Genomic DNA, 25603 nt, shown 5'->3' with positions numbered 1-25603 from the left:
TTCCTTAGTGTTGGAGCAGCTCTTGAGAAGTCCTGGAGGCGTGCATGGGACTGAGTGATGCGGGGGGCGGTTAGGCGAAGTTCATTGGAAGTGCGGAGTGAGCGGCTAGGTGTGTACCTCTGAGTAAGATCGGGAATGTAGGTTGGACAGGTTTTTTGGACAGATTTGTAGGTCAGACACAGTATCTTGAATCTGATTCTGGACTGGATAGGAAGCCAGTGGAGGGATTCAAGGATGGGATCCGCCGTGGTGGAGCGATGGGAGCAGTGGATAATTCTGGCTGCCGCATTCATGATGGACTGCAGTGGGACTGTTCGGGTCATAGAGAGACCAGACAGCAGGGCATTGCAGTAGTCAAGGCGGGAAATTATGAGGGCATGGATGAGGAGTTTGGTGGTGGCAGAGGTCAGGAAAGGGCGAATCTTAAAGATGTTACGAAGGTGGAAGTTGCAGGACTTTGTGAGGTTTTGGATGTGGGGAGTGAAGGAGAGTGCGGAGTCCAGGGTGACACCCAGACAGCGGGCTTGAGAGGTAGGGTGAATGGTAGTGTGGTTAACAGTGACATGCACATCTGGGAGGTTCATGGATGTCCGGGGTGGGAAGATCATAAATTCTGTTTTGTCTAGATTTAGTTTCAGGAACCTAGCGGACATCCAGGAGGAGATGGCTGATAGGCAGGAGGAGACCTTGTCCATGGTAGTGGTGGATATGTCAGGGGTGTGGAGGTAGATCTGGGTGTCATCTGCATGCCTTGCCAATGGAGGATGTGTATAGGATGAACAGTAGGGAGCCAAGGGCCGAACCTTGGGGGACTCCCACCGGTGTATATGGTTGGGGGTGGACGAGGACTCATTGAAGGCGGTCGTGAAGGAGCGGTTGGAGAGGTAGGATGAAAGCCAGGACAGGGCGCGATCGTGAATGCCCATGGACTGGAGGGAATGGAGGAGTATGGGATGATCTACTGTGTCAAAAGCTGCTGAAATGTCAAGGAGGAGGAGAATTGAGAATTTACCTTCAGGTTTAGCTAAGGCAAGGTCATTGACCACCTTGGTGAGAGCAGTTTCCGTTGAGTGGGCAGGCCGAAATCCAGATTGCAGTGCGTCTAGCAGTGAGTTGGCATTGAGGTACTGGGTCAGGCGTTTGTGAACCAGACGCTCAAGGAGTTTTGAGGCAAAGGGGAGGAGGGAGATAGGATGGTAGTTGGAGGGTAGCGAGAGGTCAAGGGAGGGTTTCTTGAGCAGCTGTAGTACAGTGGCCTGCTTGAAGTCTGAGGGGAAGGTGCCTGTGGATAGGGAGAGGTTGAACAGGGTAGTGAGGACTAGGCCCAACTCCACGAAGTGAGGCTGGAGTAAATCAGAATACATATGTTATGTAAGTAGAGCAAGTATTTATCTACTTATATTTTTTTTTCCTGAGATAGTATGGCTGACAGCTCCTCTTTAAGTAAAAGCTACAGTACACAGCCTAAAAAAATCTTCATGTCAGAACTGGTCCATCTAATTATCTATGAAAATACCTCTATTTGGAGATTTGATTTAAGTATTTGAACAGACCAGACTGCAGACCAGTCTCGGAACCTTGGTTGGATAGATTAATAGAGAAACTTCTTAAAGGATACATGCGTTGAAAAAAAAAAAAAAAAGGATCTACTTGGGGCTTCCTCCAGTCCCTGGCAGCCTATCTGTCCCTCGGCGCAGCTTCGGTGCACGGGATCCCATCCATGCAGATGCCAGCCTCGCCAGGTCGGCACCTTCTGTGCCTGCGTGAGTGCGTGGCCTCGACGCTCGCGGTCATGCTCCCATGGCCGGGAGCGTTTTGCGTCATGCTTACGCAGACACAGAAGATGTCAACCTAGCGAGGTGCCCTTTTTCTCTAATTTATAGTTGTACATTATTGAGGTGAGCTTCTCTTACCATTTTAAACTATTTTTAGAATTTTTTTTTATACTTTTGTGGAGTCTCCTCCCTCTCATTGATTGTCTTTCCCCCATTTGAGGACTAGTTGTGATAATTGCTTGGTTATCCAAGATTGTTTTTTTTTTTTATCAGAGACCAACTGCACATACAGTAGTCCCAGAGGTCATCACACAACAAGTGAAGACTGGTTTACCTCTCATTTCATTTTATTTTTGTATCTTACCTTCTAAAAACATACTACATAATACAGTATTTTTATTTCCTTTCTGGAAGGCAGATTGCCGCCTTTGGATCCCTCCCTGTATTGATGGCATAGAAGTTCCACTTCTATATGCCAACCATTTTCCTGCTCCACTGTTCTGATGCTAAATACTTAATTACTGCCATTTCTAATGCTGCACTCTCAGTAGGTAGAGTGTTCTTAAGGGCGTATATAAATGCAAAGAACAGAGAAAGGTTGCCCATATATAGCAGCACCACTCAGTGTATATATTTGAGGTATAAACAATTTATTCCAACAATTCATAACTAAAACAACAAGGTTAAACACATCTAAAAGTGACTCTTTTTGGCTGACCACATAGTATAATTCATAATCAACTGTAAATACAATTTATAATTTGTAGATATTGCAACTGGCCCATGAATCCATAAATGAGATAGTATGTAGAATGTGTATAAGGTGTATATTCCTATGTTGCACAATAATAAGCTCACAGTATATACTAGAACCTGTGTTCAGTATAGCTTGATGTATTTATTAAAGTGCTTAGTGCTAAATAGATCGGCAAAAACGATTTTTGCAAAAATATTCAATTAATTGCATAAATGAGAAAATGCTCTGTGCAGACTACAATTCATAACAAAATTTCATATAGTGCCATCTATTTACTATAGTGCTATTGATGCTGAGCAGTACTGATATGCTTGGTGTTTAGAAGGGTCCAGGTAGACCCCAGTCAACAAAGGAGAAAGGGACTGTAGGTTCATTCTTAAAGTCGATCCGAGATAAACTTTTACTCATTGCATAATTGTGTTCCTTTCATATAGTTTATAGGGCATTCCTTAAAGCGGAATATAACCCTGCATTACAACTTTGCTCTAAAACATTATTTACAGCATATTATATGCAAAAAGCATTTTTTTTACTAGACCAGCATTGGAAGGGTTAAACACAGAGGTTTTAAGTTCCGTGCAGAAGTTCAGATAGTTACATTCTATTTAGTTATATGTATATATTTAGAAATGTTACACACTCTTTGGCTGTCCTCCAACTCCTTCTCAGTGAGAGAGATGAGTCACAATAAACACTTAGATACATTTGTGTAAACAAAAAGTATCTAACTCAAGTTCGGATGCGTCTGCAAAAATCTCCAGGGACTTTAAAGCCCTGTGTAACCCTTCCAATGCTGGTCTAGTAAAAAAAAAAAAATGCTGGTTGCATATAATATACTGTAAATAATGTTTTAGAGCAAAGTTGAAATGCAGGGTTATATTCCGCTTTAAGTCAAATACATTTTTTGTTTTGTTTTAATACTCTAAAGGTAGCCATACACTGGTCGATTTGCCATCAGATTTGACCAACAGATAGATCCCTCTCTGATCGAATCTGATCAGAGAGGGATCGTATGGCTGCCTTTACAAACGCCCTCTACTGTTTAAACTTCCTGCCGGGACTGGAAGAAGTGAAGCCTGCCGGATCCCGGGACCAGCGCGGAGAAGAAGACAGCGGAGACCTGGGGAGTCGCGCCCGTGGAGCAGGTAATGTATTGCAGCTGTATTGCGTCGGTCGTCGGGCACTCGAACGCCGCTAGCGACGTGCTCTCTACCCACGGGCGATCGATGGTAATTTCCCGCACGGAGCGATCGACGGAACCGATCTATTTCGGGACGAAATAGATCGAAATTTAGCGTTAACGATTTGACAGCAGATTCGATCCCAGTGATCGAATCTGCTGTCGATCGGCGGGGAATCGGCCTAGTGTATGGCCAGCTTAATTCCCTATAAACTAAACAAGCCTCGCCCATAGCTACTTTTGGCACTTGGCACTGTAGCAACGGCTTATGGGAGCTCAGTCTGGGCAGGAGGAGGAAGAAATTACTAGCCATTGATTTCAGAGGCAGAGGGGAGGAGAGAGGAGAAGAGGGGAGTGAATTTACACACAGGAAAGCTGATAGCATCTCCAGCCCTCAGCCTGTGAAATTGTAACAAACAGAACATGGCTGCCGTCATTGTATCACAGGAATAACTTTTAAAATCATAAACTTTTGAAGCTGTTTGAAGCTAGATTTGCTGTGTAAACTACGTATCTAAACTTTAGATAAGATATATAGACAAGTTACTTGTTATACTTAGTTTTTTAATCTCGGATCTGCTTTAACCTGAATCTGTCCATATGAAACACTGTGCCATCTCTGTCCCCCAGTGTTGGACTGGGAGGTGGAAAAGCTGAGCAAATCCACCTGCTGTCCAAGCAGCAGTAATGAGGTGTTGCTGCTCGCAGTGAAGACTTGCTACAGGTATCTATTAGGAGTGATAACACAGGGTTTCTGCTGCTAGGCCAGCTGGTGGATTTCCTAAGTTTTTCCACCTTCCAGTCCGACATTGCTGTCCCCTGTACCTCCTCTATGCCCACCTGTGCCTCTAGTGTCCCCCTATGTGTCACCTCTGTTCCCCCGTGCATTCAGTGTCCCCCTCTGTCTTCTCACTGAGTCACCTCTGTCCCAGTGTGGCCTCAGTGTACTGCAGCAAAATGCAATTTGCTGGTTTAAAACCATTTTTTCTAAGACATTTTTAACCACATTACCCCCCGTGGTACGAATTTCTCCGTCACTTCCCCCCCCCCCCCCCCCCCGAAAAACGAAGGGACGGAGAAATCCGTACCGCCTGCGCTACCACCGCTGTCCGCGCTCCCGCCGCTCGTGCGCGCGCTCCCGCCGCTCGTGCACACCGCCGCCCGCTCGCCCAGAGATCAATGAACGGGAAAATCTATTCCCGTTCGTTGATCTAAGCCCCCGCAATGATCTGCTGCTTCTATGAGAAACAGCGCGATCATTGTGATTTTCCCAGCCTCGTAGTGCTTCCTGTAAGCGTCCTTCCGGATGCTCACAGGTCGCATGAACACAAACTCACTGTGGTCATCTTGTGGCCAAATAGTAAAACTACACCCTAAAGCATTTTACATATACAAATACATTAGTTTTACACAATAAATTAACTCATTACCTCCCACACTCCCCAAATTTTTTTTTGTAATAAAAAAAAAATACAATAAAAAAAACAAAAACATAAATAGTTACCTTAGGGACTGAACTTTTTAAATATTTATGTCAAGAGGGTATAACACTATTACTTTATAAACTATGGGCTTGTAATTAGGGATGGATGCAAAACTGAAAAAAATGCACCTTTATTTCCAAGTAAAATATTGGCGCCAAACATTGTGATATGGACATAATGTAAACGCTTTTATAACCGGGACAAATGGGCAAATACATTTCATGGGTTTTAATTACAGTAGCATGCATTATTTAAAAACTCTAATGGTCGAAAACTGAAAAATAATATTTTTTTCTCACATTTTTTCCTATTTTCCCATTAAAACACATTTAGAATAAAATAATTCTTGGCATAATGTCCCACCTAAAGAAAGCCTAATTGGTGGCGAAAAAAACAAGATATAGTTAATTTCATTGTGATAGGTAATAATAAAGTTATAGACGAATGAATGGAAGGAGCGCTGAAAGGTGAAAATTGCTCTGGTGTTCAAGGGGTAAAAACCCTCAGTGGTGAAGTGGTTAAAATTGATGTTCTCAAAAACTACAAGGCCTTTTTGTAAAAAACAAAAAACAAAACACTTGTTCCCACAGAATCAAATTTCACCTTTTCGGGGACTACCTGTATATGTTACCCGCAGGGGCGTAACTAGAACTCACTGGACCCCCCTGCAAAACTTTGGATGGGCCCCCCCCTCAGCTGTTGTTGCTGGAGGGGGAAGTGCTGACGGTAGCCCGAGGTGAGGGAGGGGGAGAGTCGGGCCCCCCTCGCTGATGCTGTTTGTGCTTGCTGTACCCCTTTCCTGCACTGCGCCCACTCCTGCCCCTAAAAATGGTCCTGAAGGCCCCAGAGCCTGCCCCCCCCCCTCAGGCTTCTCCCACTAAGGGCCCCCCTGCATCCCTTGCAGGGGCTATTGTTACGCCCCTGGTCACCCGGTAAGTAGCTCTGTTGGGAACATGGCCAGGCTGTGGTAAATCAAGACAAATAAGAAAGCAGGAGGATTGTGGTAGACAGGTTTATTTCAAATTCAGAGATTATTGAGAAACCAAGCATCCACGTGTGCAGTGAGGGCAGGGGGGCTTTGGGGTTAACTTTGCCCTGTGGCCCTTAAACTGGGCCAGAGTCTGCCAATCTAGGAACTAGTTCAGGTGATATCAGTAGTTGAAGGAGAATCAGGGAGGACTGACAGATTGTAGTTAAAGAACACTGAGAGGATAGATAGATAGATAGATAGATAGATAGATAGATAGATAGATAGATAGATAGATAGATAGATAGATTGTTTCGTCAAACTAATGGTGCCCATACACGGTACAATTAAAACTTTCAAAATGTCATTTGTCCAAAACGATCAAATAGAGTTAAATCAAAAATAATCTTTTTTTCGATTGAGAAAAAACAAACAATTATTCAGTTTTTTCAATAAAAAACCTGACTGAACATGTTGGAACAATCTGGGTGATAAAATTGCATAGTGTAGCTCGTCACAGACACTGTGACACAGAGGCGCTATTCGGGCTACTGACGAGCTACTGTTTGACCCTATCTTATTGCCTGATGAGGCGGGCTGTGCCTGCAAAACGCGTTGCATCTTTTGGGCTACCAATAATAAATGTATTTGTTTAATTCAGACAGTTCATTGAGTCTGCTTTCTGGTGGTAAGTCCACCACTGTCTCGCAGCAAATTTTAAAACTTTTATTACCTTTTATCCTGCTGGCGCCTTTGTTCTCTTACAATAATACCATGTCCACCCCTGGTGGAGGGGTGACCTACCCCTACTTTTCTGATGTACAGAGAGCGACATCTTAATCCTGAGTGATGACAGGTCTAATCTCCTCACCTGTATCTACAGTGGTTCCCTAAGAAGTAACCCGTGTTTGTGAGTATTTTCATCTCACACTTTTATTATTCTACGGTTTCCAATACATACTACACCAGGGGTGCCAAATAGGTTGATCGCGATCTACCAGTAGATTGCGGCCGCTTGGTCGCGTCCTGTCAAAATTAGCTGCCGCGTGATCGCGGCTGTCAAGCTTTTGCTGTAGCCGCGGCTGTCAGAATATGCTACTTAACAGCCGCGGCTTTGAGAATACAATGCATCGGGAGAGGCGCGGCTGAAGGGGAGAGGCGGGGCTAAAGGGGAGAGGAGTAAAAGGTTAGCATCTCCTCCCCCTCCAGGCTCTGTGAATGGTGATGCAAAGCCACTGGCCACACCTCTCCCAGGTCCCACGCGTCTTCAAACAGAGTTGTTTCCTAACTTGTGGGGACTCGGGAGAGGAGACTGAACAGAGGCTGGAAGTTTGCTGCTGCACTGAAAGGGGACTGAATGGAGGCAGGACGCAAGGTGGGCAAAGATTTTGGTGCTGGGGGGGATGGATTCCTTGACTGAGCCTATTTTTTGTGGTGGTGTTTTGGAGGGGGAAGGGGATCTTGTGATTTTATCTATGCGTGAAGCCTTGTGCCGTGTGTGTGTGTGAGGGGGGGGGGGGGGGGAGGGTGAAGGATTCTGCTACCATGTTGTGCTGCCAACTATGCTGAGAATGTGGGGGGGGGGGGGGGGGCGTCGAAATGTTGGTAGATCTCCTAGACTTGGAAATTTTAAAAGTAGCTCGTGACCCGAAAAAGTGTGGGCACCCCTGTACTACACTATATTGGGCTCTCTGTGTTTCTTATTTATTTAACCAAATGGAATAATCGATCAAATTTCTCAGATCGAAAAAAAGAAATGAAAAAATTGTACTGTGTATGGGCACCACAAATGCTTATCTCTACTTGTGAACAAGACCAGTGGCGTAGCTTAGGAGCTATGGGCCCCGATGCAGATTTTACATGGGGCCCCCCAAGCGCTATATACATAATAATTGATACGGTGCACCAAAACTTGCCAAAGACAACCACAGTGTCAGAGGTGCAAGTAGGGAATGGGAAACAGTTTGTTAGTGATTACTACTATTTAAAGCATCTATAGAAGTGATTATTACTGGCACAGGACCAAAAGAGAGCTAATATTGTGCTTGAGGGAGGGCCCCTCGGGGCCCCTCTGGCCCAAGGGCCCCGATGCGGTCGCAACCTCTGCACCCCCTATTGCTACGCCCCTGAACAAGACCTAATGAGAGAAGGATGTTTCAGCTTAGTGACTGTAGTTCACCTTTGTCCCCGTGTTAGCAAATGATCTCACTGACTTTCTCTGTAAACATCACATACATGAGGCAAAATACTCACACTTCAAGCATTCTTATGGAGGGTCAAACATTTAACTGATTTTATGTGTTGCTGAGAGGCCAGCCACTTCATTACTGGATTAAGCAGCTGATACGTGACATTCGCTGGTCACACAGGCTTTATGTATTCAGCTGTGAGCTCCCATCAGTGGCAATCCTCCAGCCACCAATCAGCCTTCAGTGACACTTCTCTTGTCAATATAAGGCCCATTGTGAGGAGCCGTTATAGATATTATTCACAATACCCGAAATAAACAAAGCAAAGGCTGGAATAAATCATTCACCTTCCTACACTAATGCCGGTGTAAATCTGGACTTGGATTGCCCAACAGTTCCCATCTGAATTAAAGGAGCCATTTTTAATACTTAGAGATCCTTAAAGAGAACCTGAACTAAAAATTAAAAGTCAAAATAAACATAAACACGTCATACTTACCTCCTGTGTAGTGTACTCATCACTCTCTTTCTACTCTCATGCTTACTGTTTGTCTACTAGTATCAATGGAATTCTCTGTCCTCCATTTTGAAAATGGCCATTACACCATAACAGTTTCCTAGACAGCACACTGTTAAACTGTAATATCGCCCACTTGAGCCATAGGGACACATGGACATTACCTTGCACATTCAATTGTAACTGACAGCAGCTTAACCGGTTCAGCGCCGCGGTCCGAAAATCTCATGCATCCGAGCAACGTTCACCTCCCATTCATTCGCCTATAACTTTATTGCTACTTATCACAATGAATTGATCTATAGCTTGTTTTTTCCGCCACCAATTAGGCTTTCTGTGGGTGATACATTTTGCTAAGAGCCACTTTACTGTAAATGCATTTTAACAGGAAGAATAAGAAAAAAACGGAAGAAATTCATTATTTCTCAGTTTTTGGCCATTATAGTTTGAAATTAATATACGCTACCGTAATTAAAACGCATGTATTTTATTTGCCCATCTGTCCCGGTTATTATACCATTTAAACGATGTCCCTATCACAATTTATGGTGCCGATATTTCATTTAGAAATAAAGGTGCATTTTTTCAATTTGCGTCCATCACTATTTATAAGCTTATAATTTTAAATAATATAATAACATATTCTCTTGACATGCATATTTAAAAAGTTCAGACCCTTGGGTAACTATTTATGTTGTTTTTGTTTTTTTTTTTAATTGTTTTTTTTTTTTTTTTTTTAAATAAAAAAAGTGTATGTGGGTAATTTTTGGTGTGGGAGGGAAACTGCTAATTTTAAATGTAAAATAATGTTTTTTTTTAATCAAAAATGTATGTGGGTGCAGTTTACTATTTGGCCACAAGATGGCCACAGTGAAAAAAGTCCTAGATGCGAACCAGCTCGCATCTAGGAACTAAAATGCTGAGGAGTTGTTTCCTGGGGGCAGAAATACCGCGCTCTCTGGAGAGAAAGCGTCGGTATTTCTGCGGGGAAGTTAGATCGGTGAATGGGAATTATATTCCCATTCACTGATCGGGGGGCTAGCGGCGGGCAGCGGGAGCGCGCGCGGGGGCGCGCCCGATCGCGCGCACGAGCCGGCGGCAGCACCAGTGCCTATCTGGACGAGGAAGCTCGTCCAGATAGGCCGAACTGGTTAAATATAACTGACAGCAACTGGTATATTTCAGTTCTGACAAAATCTTGTCAGAACTGGAAGGGATCACTGTAAGAAGAAAACGGTGAGCTTCTGAGAGGAACTGACGGTGAGGTTAGTATGTCATATTCATTTGCAGGTACATCATGTTTTTATTTTCAATAATTTTACTCGCTTCAGGTTCCCTTTAAAGATGAACTTTACCAAAAGAAAGTAGTAGGAGGAAAAAAAATAATATATTGCAAAGTGAAAAGTTCAAAAATAGAGGAAAGATCAAGAAATTATTGATATTTGCTGTGTAATCCGTTCATGTTGTTTCAGCCACTGTGAGCCTGCAGATCATCATATTTACGGCTAGCAGAGAAGAAAAAAAACAGATGGCACCAATTGCCATTATCTGTAAACACACCCACTAACAATGTGACAAACAAACACACACACACACACACACACACACACACACACACACACACACACACACACACACACAAACTACACACACACCCACCTACACACACACACACACACACACACACACACACACACACACACACACACACACACACACACACACACACACACACACACACAAACTACACACACACCCACCTACACACACACACACACACACACACACACACACACACACACACCTGAACACATACACACACACACACACACACATACACACACACTCACCTACACACACACACACCTACAAACACACACACCTACACACACACACACACACCCCTACACACACACACCCCTACACACACACACACACACACACACACACACACATATCTACACACACACACCTACACACCTATACACACACCTACACACCTATACACACACACCTACTCACAAACACACACACACACCTACACACACACACACCTACACACACACACACACCTACACACACACACACACACCTACACACACACACAGACACACACTCACCTACACACACACACACCTACAAACACACACACCTACACACACACACACACACACCCCTACACACACACACACACACACCTACACACACACACACACACACACACACACACACCTACACACACACACACACACACACACATCTACACACACACCTATACACACACACCTACACACCTATATACACCTATACACACACACCTACTCACCTATATACACCTATACACACACACCTACTCACTCACTCACACACACACACACACACACACACACCTACACACACACACCTACACACACACACACACACTCACACACACACACACACACACACACACACACACACACACACACACACACACACACACACACACACACACACACGTGATGAGGTTTACAGACAACAAACTGACATCACACTGTGGGAGGGGTTTCACCACAATATCAGCCACACAGACACCTTGGATGATCCATTTGAGAAAAGGTAAAGATTTCTCATGGGAAAGGGGGTATCAGCTTCCCCCGCATACATTACCTGCTCCGGCCGGCACGTGTCCTCTGGTCTCCGCTGTCTTCTCCATGCTCGGCTCCTCCAGCTTCACTGAACTTCCTGTCCGGGGAAGTTTAAACAGTAGAGGGTGCTCTACTGTTTAAACTTCCTGCCAGGACAGGAAGTTCAGTGAAGCCAGCCGGACTCAGAGCCCAGCGTAGAGAAGAAGACAGCGATGACACGCGCTGGCCGAACAGGTAATGTATTGCAGCTAGCGTTGGTCGTTGGGCATTCGAACGCTGCTATCGACGCACTCCCCATCCGCCAGCGATCGAGGCAAAATCTTCTGCACGGACGGATCGACGGGAACGATTGATTTCGGACGTAAATCGATCGTTCTGTCAGCGTTTGCACAACGATTTCACAGCAGATTCGATCACAGTGATCGAATCTGCTGTATATCGGTAGTAAAATCGTTAGGTATATGGGCCCCTTTAAAGAGACTCTGTAACAAAAAAAACCCCTCTGGGGGATACTTACCTGGGGAGGGGGAAGCCTCAGGGTCCCAATGAGGCTTCCTTGTCCTCTGTAGCTTGGGGGACTCCAGCTCTGGCTCCCCCGAAACCTCCTTGACAAGCGGCGCAATATTTACCTGCTGCAATATTTACCTACCACATTCCTGCACAGGCGCAGTATCGGCTCTTCGTTCAGGCTTAGGCGGAAATAGCTGAGCCGCATCGTATCCGCTGTACTGCGCAGACACCTTTGCACCTGCGCAGTACAGCGGATACGATCAGGCTCGGCTATTTCCGTCTTAGCCCAAACTAAGAGCCACTACTGCGCCTGTGCTGGATCACGGTAGGTAAATATTTACCTCGCCCCTGTTCAGAGGGCTGCAGCGATGTATTCCCGGGATGGAGGAGGATGGGGCAAACCTCATTAGGATCCAGAGGCTTCCCCCTCCCAAGGTAAGTATCCCCCAGAGGGTTTTTTTCCGTTACAGGTTTTCTTTAAAACAGAAGGTACCCAGACCAGGCTCACATCCAGAACCACCGCTGGTGTATAGCAAGCCTATAGCTAGTACATTTTACAGAGCCACATCAACCCAACATGCAGACAGCCTATTTCTGGCTTTTGGCTCTGCTAATACATTTTACAGAGCCACATCAACCCAACATGCATGCTTTTGGCCATCATCAGTGCATGGCAGAGATTGATATAGCTGTATATCAGAATCAGAATCGTTTATTTCGCCAAGCATGACTGGGCCATGCCCGGAATTGCTTTTAGCATCACAGGGCAAAGTTACAGCAGAGACATAAACATAACAACACAAAACAGTGTACAAACATTAAGTTACAGCAGAAATATACAATGCAAGGAGCCGTGAGGCAGTATCACAGCAAGAAGCAAAAACACGTGCTCAGAAAGATCCCAGCACAATAACCCTCTCGTGCCATGGCTAAATACAAGTGTGAGGGGAGCACCATGGGATTTATAGGGAGTTCAAGAGTTTCACCGCTGTGGGGAAAAAAGTGTCTCTGTGCCTTGATGTCTTGGTGGGGAGGGCCCGGAACCTCCGACCCGATGGGAGCCGTTGAAAGAAGCGATGACCTGGGTGTGATGGGTCATTGGAAATCTTTGCAGCTCTAGAACACAACCTAGAGTTGTGGATGAGCAGGGGGGGCGGGGAGGGGTTTTCCAATTATTTTCTCAGCTGATCTGATGACCCTCTGAATTTTGTATCTGTCGCCGGCGGTGGCGCCAGCGTACCATACAAGTATCGAGGTGCAGAGGACAGACTCTATGGTGGCGGAGTAGAAGGATTTAAGGAGTTCTTGGGCCATACCAAACTTCTTTAGTTGGCGCAGCAAGAAGAGTCTCTGCTGGGCCTTCTTTTGGGTTGTGATGGTGTTCATCTTCCAGCTCAGGTCATCAGATATGGTTGTGCCCAGGAGTCGGACGCTGGAAACGACTTCAACTTCAGCACTATCATTGAGAATTGGTGTGCGGGGTCGTACTCTGCCTTCTGAAGTCAATGACCATCTCCACAGTTTTGGTGGTATTGAGCACTAGCTTGTTCGCTCAGCACCAGTGGCAGATTCTATCCACCTCATCTCGGTAGGCCTGCTCATTTCCCTTGCTTATGAGGCCAACAATGGTGGTATCGTCAGCAAATTTGATGACCTTAACACAGTTGTCCTTAGAGGTACAGTTGTTGGTGTAGAGCGAGAACAGGAAAGGTGACAGGACACATCCCTGAGGGGCTCCAGTGTTGGTAATCCTTGGTCTGGACAAGATGTCGCCCAGCTTAACTACTTGAGACCTGCCTGTAAGGATAGGGCTTGGATCAGTACAACACAGTAACCAAGCTGCTCGGGGTGACCCAAAACTACTAGGAAAGTACAGGGGACTGTCTGTAGGTTGGGTTGATGTGGCTCTGTAAAATTTATAAGGTATAGGATTGCTATTCACCTGCGGTTCTGAATAAAAGCCTGGCTGCAGGGGCAAAAATAGATAATTTACATATTCAATACTGGTGCATTGTGGGTAACCACAGTTACACACAAATCTGAATTATTACAAATACCTTCTGTTTTAAGAAGGCAAACTACACTGAGCATTGCTGATGTGATTAGTAATTAGTAGGATGCATTTTCGGTCTCTTTTAGTCCCTTATACTTTCCTAGTGGTTTTGGGTCACCCCGAGCTGCTTGGGTATACTGACAAGTAAAGAGCTAGTCCAAGCTGCATAAAACTGACACCACAAAACCATTAACATCTTATTAACCATTTTAATTACTACTCAATGTTATTGTGGATTTGTGTTTTTCAACAAATGTGACAGAATACCCAAGCAGCTCTATAGGGGGTACAAACAAAAATGGCGCCTGCGAATAATGGCGCACGGTGATGCTGCTAATCGGTCTTCCGCTTATTGTTAATTAACGTTAACACTAAATCGTTAATTACCGTTTTAAAAGTGTCATCTCAAAAACCAAGGACACAATTTTGTCACAATTTTTTTTTCCACAAAAATAAGATTAGGATGAGAAATAATATATATATACTGTATATATATATATATATATATATATATATATATATATATACTGTATATATATATATATATATATATATATATATATATATATATATATATATATATATATTGTTTTTTATTAAATATTACATTACAATTGAATTAATTTAAAGTACTTGCACTAAAGTTAGTCTAAGTTATGTCACAATGTATTTCGTTATTGAAAGATTTAAAAAATTGCTCATCGATACTCAATCGCAAGGGGTACGTTTTCATTTCATTACAAAAATTGATATTTGCATATAAACACATCACAGTATATTAATTTTTAGTTATATTTAAAATGTAATGCAACACGCAGTCCGATCCTTCAAAGTCAAAGGCCTCAATTCACTAAGCTTTATCAAACACTTCATCAGACGTTTGATAATTTACCTCATGGGTAAAATCTAATTTTGAATTCACTAAGGTGTTATATATTTATCGAATGTTTTATCAATAAAACGTTCAATAAATATATAATACCTCAGTGAATTCAAAACTAGATTTTATCCATGAGGTAAATTATCAAACATGAAAACCTGTGGGCGTGGCTTCTTTAGTTTATAGGAAATTAGAGCATTAAAACAAAAACAAAAAAGTATTTGGCTTGAGGAATGCCCTATAAACAATAGGAAAGGAACACAATTATGCAATGAGTAAAAGTTCATCTCGGATCCACTTTAAGGCCAAGCTGCAGGGCCCCCACAACACAGCACACTAGTGATCCACCCCCCCCCCCTCTTTTCTTCACACCAACAGAGCTCTTTGTTGGTGGGGTCTGATTCCCCCCCCCCCCTGTTTATTTGTTTTTAATCAATATTTATGTGTGTGCTTCAGCCTATGACAGCTGATCACTGCCCAGCATATGGGCAGATCGCAGCGTTGTACATGTTAATTAGATGGCGGATTTGCCGTCTAACAGTCTCCTGAGAGGCGATCGCTGTTTGGAGACTGAAGGCGGGGCTCCGCCCCCCAAGAAGTATCTGAGTAACAAAAAGTCTCCAGTTCTCCTAATGCTTCCTGGAAGCATACGATCACGCTTCCAGGACTTTTCAACTGTGGCCATCTTGTGGCCGAATAGAAAAACTTCACCCACATCCATTTTTTATTAAATAGATTTTTTTTCCATTTAAAATTAGCTGTTTACCTCCCACACCAAAAATTACCCAAATACAATTTTGAATTAAAAAAAAAAAAAAAATTACAATTAAAAAAAACAACATAAATAGATACCTAAGGGTCTGAACTTTTTAAATATGCATGTCAAAGGAGTATATTAATATAATTTTTTAAATTATGGGCTTGTAAATAGTGATGGATGTAAAATGAAAAAATGCACCTTTATTTTCAAATAAAATATTGGCGCCATACATTGTGACAGGGACATAATTGAAATGGTGTAATAAGCGGCACAAACGTGCAAATAAAATACATGGGTTTTAATTACGGTAGCATGTATTAATTTCAAACTATAATTGCCAAAATATGTGAAATAATGATTTATTTCCATTTCTTTCTTAATATTCCTGTTAAATTGGATTTAGAATACATTAATTCTTAGCAAAATGTATCGCCCAAAGAAAGCCTAATTGGTGGTGGAAAAAACAAGATATAGATCAGTTCATTGTGATAATTAGTGATAAAGTTATTGGCAAATGAATGGTAGGCAAAAGTTGCTCAGATGCAAAAAATAAACAACCCTGTGGGCTTAACTGGTTAAGGAGCTTGTTTATAGGGTTCCACGGTGACATTCCTAAAAAGTGGAGTTCAGTACCAGAACTGAAAACAAATTACGGAGTCCAGATAGGAATCAAGATATAAGCATCAAAACAAGGACCTGGAAACACACAGCGAGAAACATACTGCTTTTTTTGGACTATAAGACTCACTTTTTCTCCCCCAAAAGTGTGTGTGTGTGTGGGGGGGGGGGGGAGTCACTGCATCTTAGTCCAAATGCAGGGAGTTCCTGACTTGTGAACGCCTGCCAAATCGAACCTCCAACCCGCGGCGATGCCGAGGACTCCCTGTACTGTGCCCATGCAGAGGACAACACAGGGGGACACAAAGGGGCATAGAGGAGGACACATGGGGGACACAAAGGGGCAGAGAGGATGACAGAGGCAGACACATGGGGGACACAGGAGGACACAAGATGCACAAGAGGCTGCCTGTGAGGTACAAAGGGGGCATAATCCACAAGATGCCCCTTCACCATGGATGCACCAGGTTTAGTATATATATTTTTTCCCCTGGTTTTTGTCCTCTAAAACTAGGTGCATCTTATGGTCAGGAGTGTCTTATAGTCCGAAAAATACGGTGTATCTCTGTCTTTTGCTCAAGCACTAAGCAGGCATAATAAACTAGCTTAGATAGAACCTGAAGTAAAATAAATATGGAAGGCATCATTGCCACTTCCTTCTAAAGGCCCGTACACATGCTGGATTGATGACGCCCGATAGGTACCGGCACCTGAGCTCTCGGGCGATATCGTTGGGCCGAGCCTGTACAGACGCAGAGTCAGCTGTACAGCTGACTACATGTTTTGCTGTAATGCAGGGAGGTGGAGCATATTGATGCTGACCATGTCCATGCCTTTATGTACCAGTCATCTGAAGGATACTCCCAGCACGATAATGCACCATGTTACACAACTCACATAATTTCCAACTGGTTTCTTGAATATGACAATTCGTTCACCGCACTCCGACAGTCACCAGATCTCAATCCAGTAGAGCACCTGTAGGATGCGGTGGAATGGTAAATTTGCATCATTGAGGTGCAGCTGACAAATCTGCAGCAACTGCGGGTTCTTATCATGTCAATATGGACCAAAGTCTCAGGAATGTTTTCAACACATTCTTGAATCTATGCCATAAAGAATAGTTATAGAATAGTTATATGGTGGTGGGTCGTCTGTTGAGGTAAAAAGGCAAGTACTCTATCCTTTAGGGTATGGGTTGAGTATATATTCCTTTTGTGGACAATTTGTTATGAGAGGGACGCAGGGCCTGTGAGGATAGCCCACCGTTTGGACGTCCGGGCGATGGCGCTAAATTGCCATCGACCCTTTGTGTGGGTTTATGGATGAGGGGCCTCCCGCGGGAGTCCGGCATGCGCGCGAACTTATGGGTTCTCCAGTCTGCTGCTGGAGACCTGTGTAGTATAGGAAGTCTCTTTGAAATCTGCTAATTTTGTTGTTAATAATAGGATACTGATAACTTCGGCATTGTAATGAAAGAGTGTTGTTGTTTTTTTGTTTTTTTCTTCCCCTTTATATTGTAGTGTGCTTTAATATAGTTTTGTCTAAGGGATGGGGGGGGGGGGATGTTGAAGGGAGGGAGGGGAGGGGAGGTAAAATAAAAGAAAAGAGATGATTTTTGACTATGATGCAAAACCTAGCCCTGGCTTAAAAGCACTGTGATGAAGCTGATATTCTTTGCCGGGCTACGAGCTATGAGAGCTTGCTGATTGTCAAAAAAAAAAAAAAAAAAAAGAATAAAGGCAAAAAGGGGTCCAACCAGGTACCTGAGTGTGTATATCATATCTATGAAAGATATGGAGAGTATTGGTATACTTTGTGCCCCACCAAATTCTGCATCACAAAACCTGCTCAGTAGCAATGCCAACGTACCATACAAATCTAAAATATTATTCACAAGAACCTAGGATCTTTTAGGTGTGCAGTGAGTGTGTGATCCCCTGGTAGAAAGGAACTACCAGAATTTTCCTAGGCATAGGATGCTTATAGCAGAAGCAATTTTACCAGTATTTGCACCACTAGAGTAGCATCTATTGCGTAGTGATGGTCATGTCTAGAACTCATGGAGAAGCAAGTGATCAGTTTGGTCAGGTGATAGATAGCATTGCAAGTGTTACTCATGTAACACAGCTTGTGCTAATTGCGCAACTAGCGCTACTCTAAGGGCCTGTTTCCACTACACGCAGATTTGATGCAGATTTGATGCAGATTGGATGCAGAATGGATGCAGAAAAACTGACTCCAATGAATTCCTATGGGTCTGTTTCCACTAAACGCGATTATTCTGATGCAGATTTTCCCATAGGCATTCATTGGAGTCAGTTTTTCTGCATCCAATCTGCATCAAATCTGTGTGTAGTGGAAACAGGCCCTTATAGACTCCAATGAATACCTATGGGAAAATCTGCATCACAAAAATCGCGTTTAGTGGAAACAGGCCCATAGGCATTCATTGGAGTCAGTTTTTCTGCATCCATTCTGCATCCAATCTGCGTGTAGTGGAAACAGGCCCTTACTGTCTGCCTGCACATGTCAGTTTTACCATAAGTTAGTGAATCAAACCATATGAGTTTGGCCTCTGTTCCACGGACGGCTGAACTGCTCGTTTGTTGACCACAATCGCCATTCAGCTGCAATTACATACAGCTGAATATGAGCGTTTAGTAACACCGCGTGTGTCACGTATGACACACAGGGTGTTATCTTGCAGCAAAAAAGTCTTATGTCTCGTCTGAGCATAGCAACCAACGTGCTCAGATGTAACTCCATCAGTGGGGACTGCGTGTCCACCTCCTGTGACGAGCTCAAGCATGTGTCCAACCTGTGGATGAAAGCAGCTGACAAACCGTGAATTCACTGCCTTCAGCTGCCTGTGGAATAGAGGCCTTTCAAACCTCAAGTTACCTGATTCATGGACAATACCTAACCTGTTACCTGCAGCGCGCTGCATCCACCTCCAGAGTTCCTGAACTGCTGCAGCTTAGACCCGGCCGGCACTCCTACAACAGGCATTGCACACAGTGGCCCGCTGTCATACTTTTTGGCTTGCAGAGCTTCAAATTTCCATCCTTGTGATCTGTATGATACGCAGCACAAAGCAATTTCTGGCCACCACCAGAGTATGGTCTCCTCATTACATCTCACGACACCAAATCAGCATCTCTCAGAGCCTCTACTTCCCCCCCGAGGAAGCCAGAGTAAACACGTGAAGAGGTATCCATTCCATCCTCACATTGTAATCACAACAGTTCCTCCCAGTTTGTTCATCATCATCAACTGAATACACACAATATTGTAAATATTAGATCCCGTATACGTCAGGAAATAACACGTCTGACAGCTAAAAATAGGTCATGTGCAACAGTCACTTGATCTCTCCTACAAATACCGTGCTGGCGGCAAGCCATTGTGCACCTTCACCTCCATTTGTTAGAACAGTAATATGCCTCGTTATGTCGAAGCTAAAGATGAATAGGAAACGGCATTACTATGTACATGCACAATGAGGGCAACAGCGACAGCCAAAATAGCAAGACACCCCTCACTGCAATGTAAACACCATACTTGTCACTGCAAAACAGGAAAAGAAACAGCTTTGTAAAACCTTCTGTACAGCTTCTAACATTTGCCTTCATGTCAAAATATATTCAACAGCTTTTCGCATAAGCTCTCCCAGAGTGCCGTAATATTCTCGAGCAAAGCTGCTGCAGGATTTCAGTGGATTATTTGCACAAAGTTCTCTCGAAGATACAGAAGAGAACGGAGGAGTCATACGTGGCAGATGATAGAAGTCAGGGCTACGGGAACTTTCAGCATTAAATAGCCAGAGTGACAAGATCTGTTCTTCTTACCACAGATTACTTAAAGTAGGTTACTTACAGCCTCAAAGAGAACCAGTCGTGATAGGCTTATGCAAAGTATGCCAATGTAGTGTTAAAGTGGTGTAATCTTGCAGGCATAGACATAGGCTTTGTATATGTCTGAGGATGACACTGGAAGGGAAATCTCAGCCCTGGCAGGTCTAATAGCATTTGTCAGAACTCACATTGGCGTAAATTCACATAGCTTTTCTCTTGAATTGTCTCACCTTACTTATTTTTCACATCAAATACAAGGAGGTGTATTTACTAACTAATCAAGAAGTAATTTTACCGGTACTTACGTCACTGACATAGCACGCGACCTGCGTTACCTAGGTAATGGCCATATCATAATGCGCGTTACATTAGCAGCATGGCCATTACCTAGGTAATGCGGGTTGCACTAATTGTGTAATGCACACAATGCGAGTGTGCGTAAGTGGCAGTAAAATTGCTGGGCGCTACTTGCGTTCAGCAATTTTACTGCTGGTTAGTGAATATGCCCCCAGGGGTCTGATGCACAAAAGGCCAGTCATTTTGCCGTGTCCAGGCAGCAGAGGAAATTTTACTAGTCCTAAAGCCAGGGGAGCACCACCCATTACCAGGATAATGCACACGTTGCTATGGGAACACACAGCATTGGAGGCATTGTGTTCCTATTGCGTTGTGGTGCTATTGGAGGAAACTGCAGTGCTCTCCTGGCGTTAGAATTGGTCCAATGCTGTGTGTAGCCTGTGCACACCAAAATGACTGGCCTTTCGTGGTTCAGGCGCAAGGAGATCTAATTCATGAGATAAGCAGATAGGGAAAGATACTTCATGAAATAAACAGATAAAGAGAGATAAATTACGAGTTAAGACTCATCAATTTCTTGTGTTCTTTCTCACATGAGATGTTTTTGTACCCTTTGAGGCCCTGTAACAAATAGATGCTCAAAGTAAGTTTAATAATACTTTTAGCGTTTTTTAGTACTATTTCAGTTGTTTGGGTGTAGATGGATCTCAAGGCAGCCGGTTGAGGTCTAGAGACAGGGACGTAACTAGACTTAATAGGGCCCCCTGAAAAAATGATAGCATGGGGCCCCCTTGGTTCCCAAACCCCATGAGGGTCACGTGATCATGAGCCAGTGAATGGCAGCAGGGCAAAGCAGCATTAGGAAGCAGGGAAAAGAATTTCACACGCTTCCACTACTCTGCATGGTGTGAGGAGGTAGCAGGGACATTTTTTTGTGAATGGGGAGGTTTGTTTTGCTAATTGGCTGCACTTGCAGTTAAGGAGGGGTAGGATGAGGGGCACCCAAAGCCTCTGGCCCCCCTGCAATGGCAGGGGTTGGAGGGGTGATTGTTATGCCCATGTCTAGAGACCCTTTTTGGTTAATTGTCTCAGCCGAGCACAGGTTTAGGCCATTGTTCCCTCCCACTCATGTGCCGCATATCATCCCGTCATCCCCCTCCTTAGCAACAGAATGTGTAGCCTAAAGGCTCGTACACGCGTGCAACTATTCCACTCAACTATCGTATAAGCTTGGTTTGTTGGATGATAGTTGGGCGTGTGTATATGTGGCAAATTACTAGACGAGCGACTGATAACAGGCGGTTTGCCCGATTCAACTCACACGATTGTTGGGCTGATATTATGCAGTTAGCCATGTGTGTACAAGTGGTTTGAACGACTTGTACTTGTTTTGAATGTGGCCACATCAGTCTATCGCTCCGCTTGTGTGCGCAGTATGCAAATGAGTTGGTCGTTTAGTTGGTTTGGCCGTGTGGAACTACAGGTCGTGTAAATGGGTTGTCGTGCAGTTGGTCATGTTGGCTGTTTGCTTTGTTGGAGCCTTTAGTCCTGATTCTCTTGACAGTCCTTAAATGTGTGTATAAGGCTTTAGATATTGACAAGTTATTTTGTAGATAAGATGGAAAATTATCTCCTGGGAAAAAAAACACAGTATAAAAGTTAAATGAATAGGGGGCCAAAAGGGTTGATTGACTAAAAGTCGTTAACACTGCCGTGCTTAGACAGCACATGGCAATATTACTGGTACTAACTCCAGCAAAGTACCAAGCATTGCATAATTACCAGTACCAACGGTACATGCAGGGCTGGATTTCTGGGAAGGCCACAAAGGCCAGGGCCTTGGGTGGCTGCTGCAAGAGGGTGGCTGGACATGGAGGAGGGGTTACTGCATATGAAGGAGGAGCCTCCAGATTGAAAAGAAAAGCCGCAATAGGTAACAACTCATAGAAGAGGGGAGATCCAGCCAAAGAGAGATGTACATGAAAGAGAGGGGCTGCTGTGCATGGGTGTTATATATGGGTGAGGGGGCTGCACATGGAATGGGGGGTACTGCTGCACATGGAAGTGTGGCAACAAGAAAGTTGGCTTTGACGCACTAAACGTATAAATGTGGCCTTGGGTACATGGGTACTGTAAGTAACATAAGGCACCTTACCATAGTAACGCTTGTGTTACCTATGAACTGCTGTGAGCCATGCTAATTGAGCTACGTCCAAAACTGCTGGCCTCAGCACCGGAAATATTGCCATGTGTGTTCTATATTATTTATGGCTTTTAAAGAATCAACCCCAAGGAGAGATAAATCATGAGTATTGGCAGATAACGTGCCTGATGCACTACACTGCACTAAAGTACAGCAATTTTATGTTACTAACGCCGGATACTAATTACCTCAAGTAATCCATTTAGCACCACGGGCATTACCAGAGATGGATTAAGATGTAATGGGGGCCTATGCAAGGTAGAAGATTTGGGGCCTTCTTGTGGTCCTTTTGGTAAGCTGAAGCGAAGAGAGGTAAAAGAAGGTAGCAGAAGGGCCCCTTGATACCCACTAGCACCCAAGCACCTGCCACCCATCTTCAGCTGCCAAATTTGCACTTTACTTGTATCATTATGATCACCTCTGCATTCTAAGCAGCATTAATCATTACCACCAGAGCTAGGATAACGTCCTCCAGCACCCAAGGCTGAGACACCAAAGTGCGCCGCTCCATCCCTCCCACACCAACCGTCACACACTGATTGCTATTAGACTAAGAGGCCCACCAGGGCCCACAACCCCCCCCCCCCCCCCCAACACCTTAATGTCTAGTTATCTGGCTTGCAGTCATTGCCATGTATCCCCTTTTCTTATTTCTCTCTGCTTCAAACACAATAGTGGAATGTTAGCTGAGTGAGTTGTGCGCCCCCTCCTACACTGTGCCCTGAGGGTGGAGCCTCGCTTGCCTCTGCCCCGGCCCGTCTCTGATTACCACAAAGTTTCACCCTTACATCCCTTTCATGCCGCAGCTGTTCTTGGGGAATAGATTTTGAGACTTAGTAAAATGCATTTATTTGTGTATACAGTTCTGGAGAGACCCAGTTCAAAATTTGCTCGGGGGTCCATGGCTCTGTAGCTACATCACTGCAGTCTCTCCAATACTGAGCCTCCTGCCTCCTAATAATAAAGGATTTTGTTGCCATCATATTACCGGTATACCTTGGCATTCCTTTCCATCTGTGCTTCAGGTGAAGAGACAGTACAGGGTTTCCATTACTAGATTTCATGGTCTCCACCGTTCATAACTAGGGCAACACAAACTCCACAGTGGTTAATCCCAGTACAAGTAACATCCCATAATGTACCCAAGATAGCGGCGTCGCTACCTTCTTGTATCAGATTAGGTTCTACAGCACGGTATATAAATATGATTGTCATAGCTACCTTTCTTCCCTGCTTCATTAAGTGCAGAAGCTGAGCTCCAACATACCATCCTGATATCAAAGACACACTGATGATGCAGATAACAAGAAGGAGAAGCGTATGTATAAAAGGTCATTTGAGTAGGAAATCGTCATGGCTAGCAATCAATTCTTAATGAGGCAAGAGGCCTGAAACAGTCTTCCCCCATAGCAACTGAATGTGCTTCAAGAACAATGAGATGAAACGCAATGAAAAAACATCAGATGTTATTGGCTGCTTGTAGACTTTTAATGAGGACCTGTCACTTTACAGATATCTTATTTCCACAGAAATGCTTGGTCAGTCTCTCTGCTGAGGCTTTGGTATATGGTGTGTATGTTATGGCACTAGTGTCCTGCTATATTCTTTATTTTGCTTTTTATTCTCTGTTATTCCCCGATTGAGATTTAAATCTCAAGAACATATAGGTTAAGACCTAATGCTTTATAGGATTCCCGAGGTGAGAGGTATATGGAGGCTGCCATATTTATTTCCTTTTAAATAATGCCAGTTGCCTGGCAGTCCTTCTGGGTAAGAAGGACTGCCAGGCAACTGGCATTATTTAAAAGGAAATAAATATGACAGCCTCCAGACAGTGTCTCTAATACGTTTAGCCATAGACCCTGAACAGGCATGCAGCAGATCAGGGACGCTGACTTTTACTGGATTAGCCATATGCTTGTTTCAGGGTTTTGACTCAGATACTACGTATACCAGAAGATCAACAGGGCTTCCAGGCAACTGGCATTGTTTACAAGGAATTAAATATGTCAGCCTCCATATCCCTTTAACCTTGGGTTCCCTTTAAAGAACTTTAACCAAGGATTGAACTTAATTCCAAACAGTAGCTGGTATCCCCTTTCTCTCCATAAATCTTTCCCTTTTCTCGAATAGCTCATCAAGGGGGTCTGTATGGCTGATATTGTGGTGAAGCCCCTCCCACAGTGTGATGTCAGGACCATTGTCCTGACAGATCACCTGGCAGAAGTAAAGATGTCACCAGCAGTGATACATTTCAGAATGTAAATCAGGGAGAGGAAGGATTTTACAACGGGCAAACACTGACTACATAACCTATAAACAAATATTGTAAACAATAAGCAATTTTAATGTTATTTTCACTACAGTTCCTCTTTAAACTCTTTCCTTGGGTAGAATTCTTGCAGCTGCCCTGTGAGAAGGCCTTGCCTAGAATGCCGCCCGAGGAGGAGGGGGTTGGGCCAAGTTGGGCAACTGGCAGAATGGGTCAATACTGAGGGAGTCTGAAGTTAAAAAAATTGGATACTTAACTAAGGAGAGGGAGTCTCTGGATCCTACATGTTTATAGCTGCTATGTTTTTAAAAGGTGGTGCTACTCAACATATAATGTGTCCTAAATAGTCCACAATCAGGGCCGGTTCTCTCATGAAGCAAGGTGAAACATTTGCATCAGGTGCAGAGAATACAGGGGCAGCATGTTTGTACTGTATTTACACTAACAGCATGCAGTCAGAGTAGGAGGAGTAGCAGGAGGAGAAAGGAGAGCGAGGTGAAGAGGCCATCATTGGGGAAAAGCAGTTTGTTGTGCTGTGTGAGGAGTCTGACAGGTGGTGAGGGGGGGCAGGACAGTAGTAGTGTTTCATTTGACTTGCACAGCAGAAGGGAGGAGGTGGCACTGCTGTCCTGACCGAGGAGGAATAGAGTGGCTGAT

The 25603-nt window shown here is 44.0% G+C and overlaps 1 protein-coding gene across 5 annotated transcripts in view; it reads right to left on the bottom strand.

Annotated features, from left to right (window-relative positions):
- The window catches only part of TLK1 (tousled like kinase 1), a 525870-nt gene that overhangs the window by 319884 nt on the left and 180383 nt on the right, over positions 1–25603 (bottom strand). Inside the window, exon 1 of one of the 5 annotated variants that reach the window (XM_068245534.1) lies at positions 19252–19733. The exons of the other annotated variants lie outside the window; for them this stretch is intronic. Coding sequence (XP_068101635.1) covers positions 19252–19329 — 78 coding nt within the window. The 5' untranslated portion in view covers positions 19330–19733. Of the gene's footprint in view, positions 1–19251; positions 19734–25603 lie in introns of those variants that run through there. 5 annotated transcript variants of the gene reach the window in all.

The sequence above is a fragment of the Hyperolius riggenbachi genome, chromosome 7, assembly GCF_040937935.1.
Source record: "Hyperolius riggenbachi isolate aHypRig1 chromosome 7, aHypRig1.pri, whole genome shotgun sequence".
Lineage (NCBI taxonomy): Eukaryota > Metazoa > Chordata > Amphibia > Anura > Hyperoliidae > Hyperolius > Hyperolius riggenbachi.
This window is presented reverse-complemented; position numbering and strand designations above follow the sequence as displayed.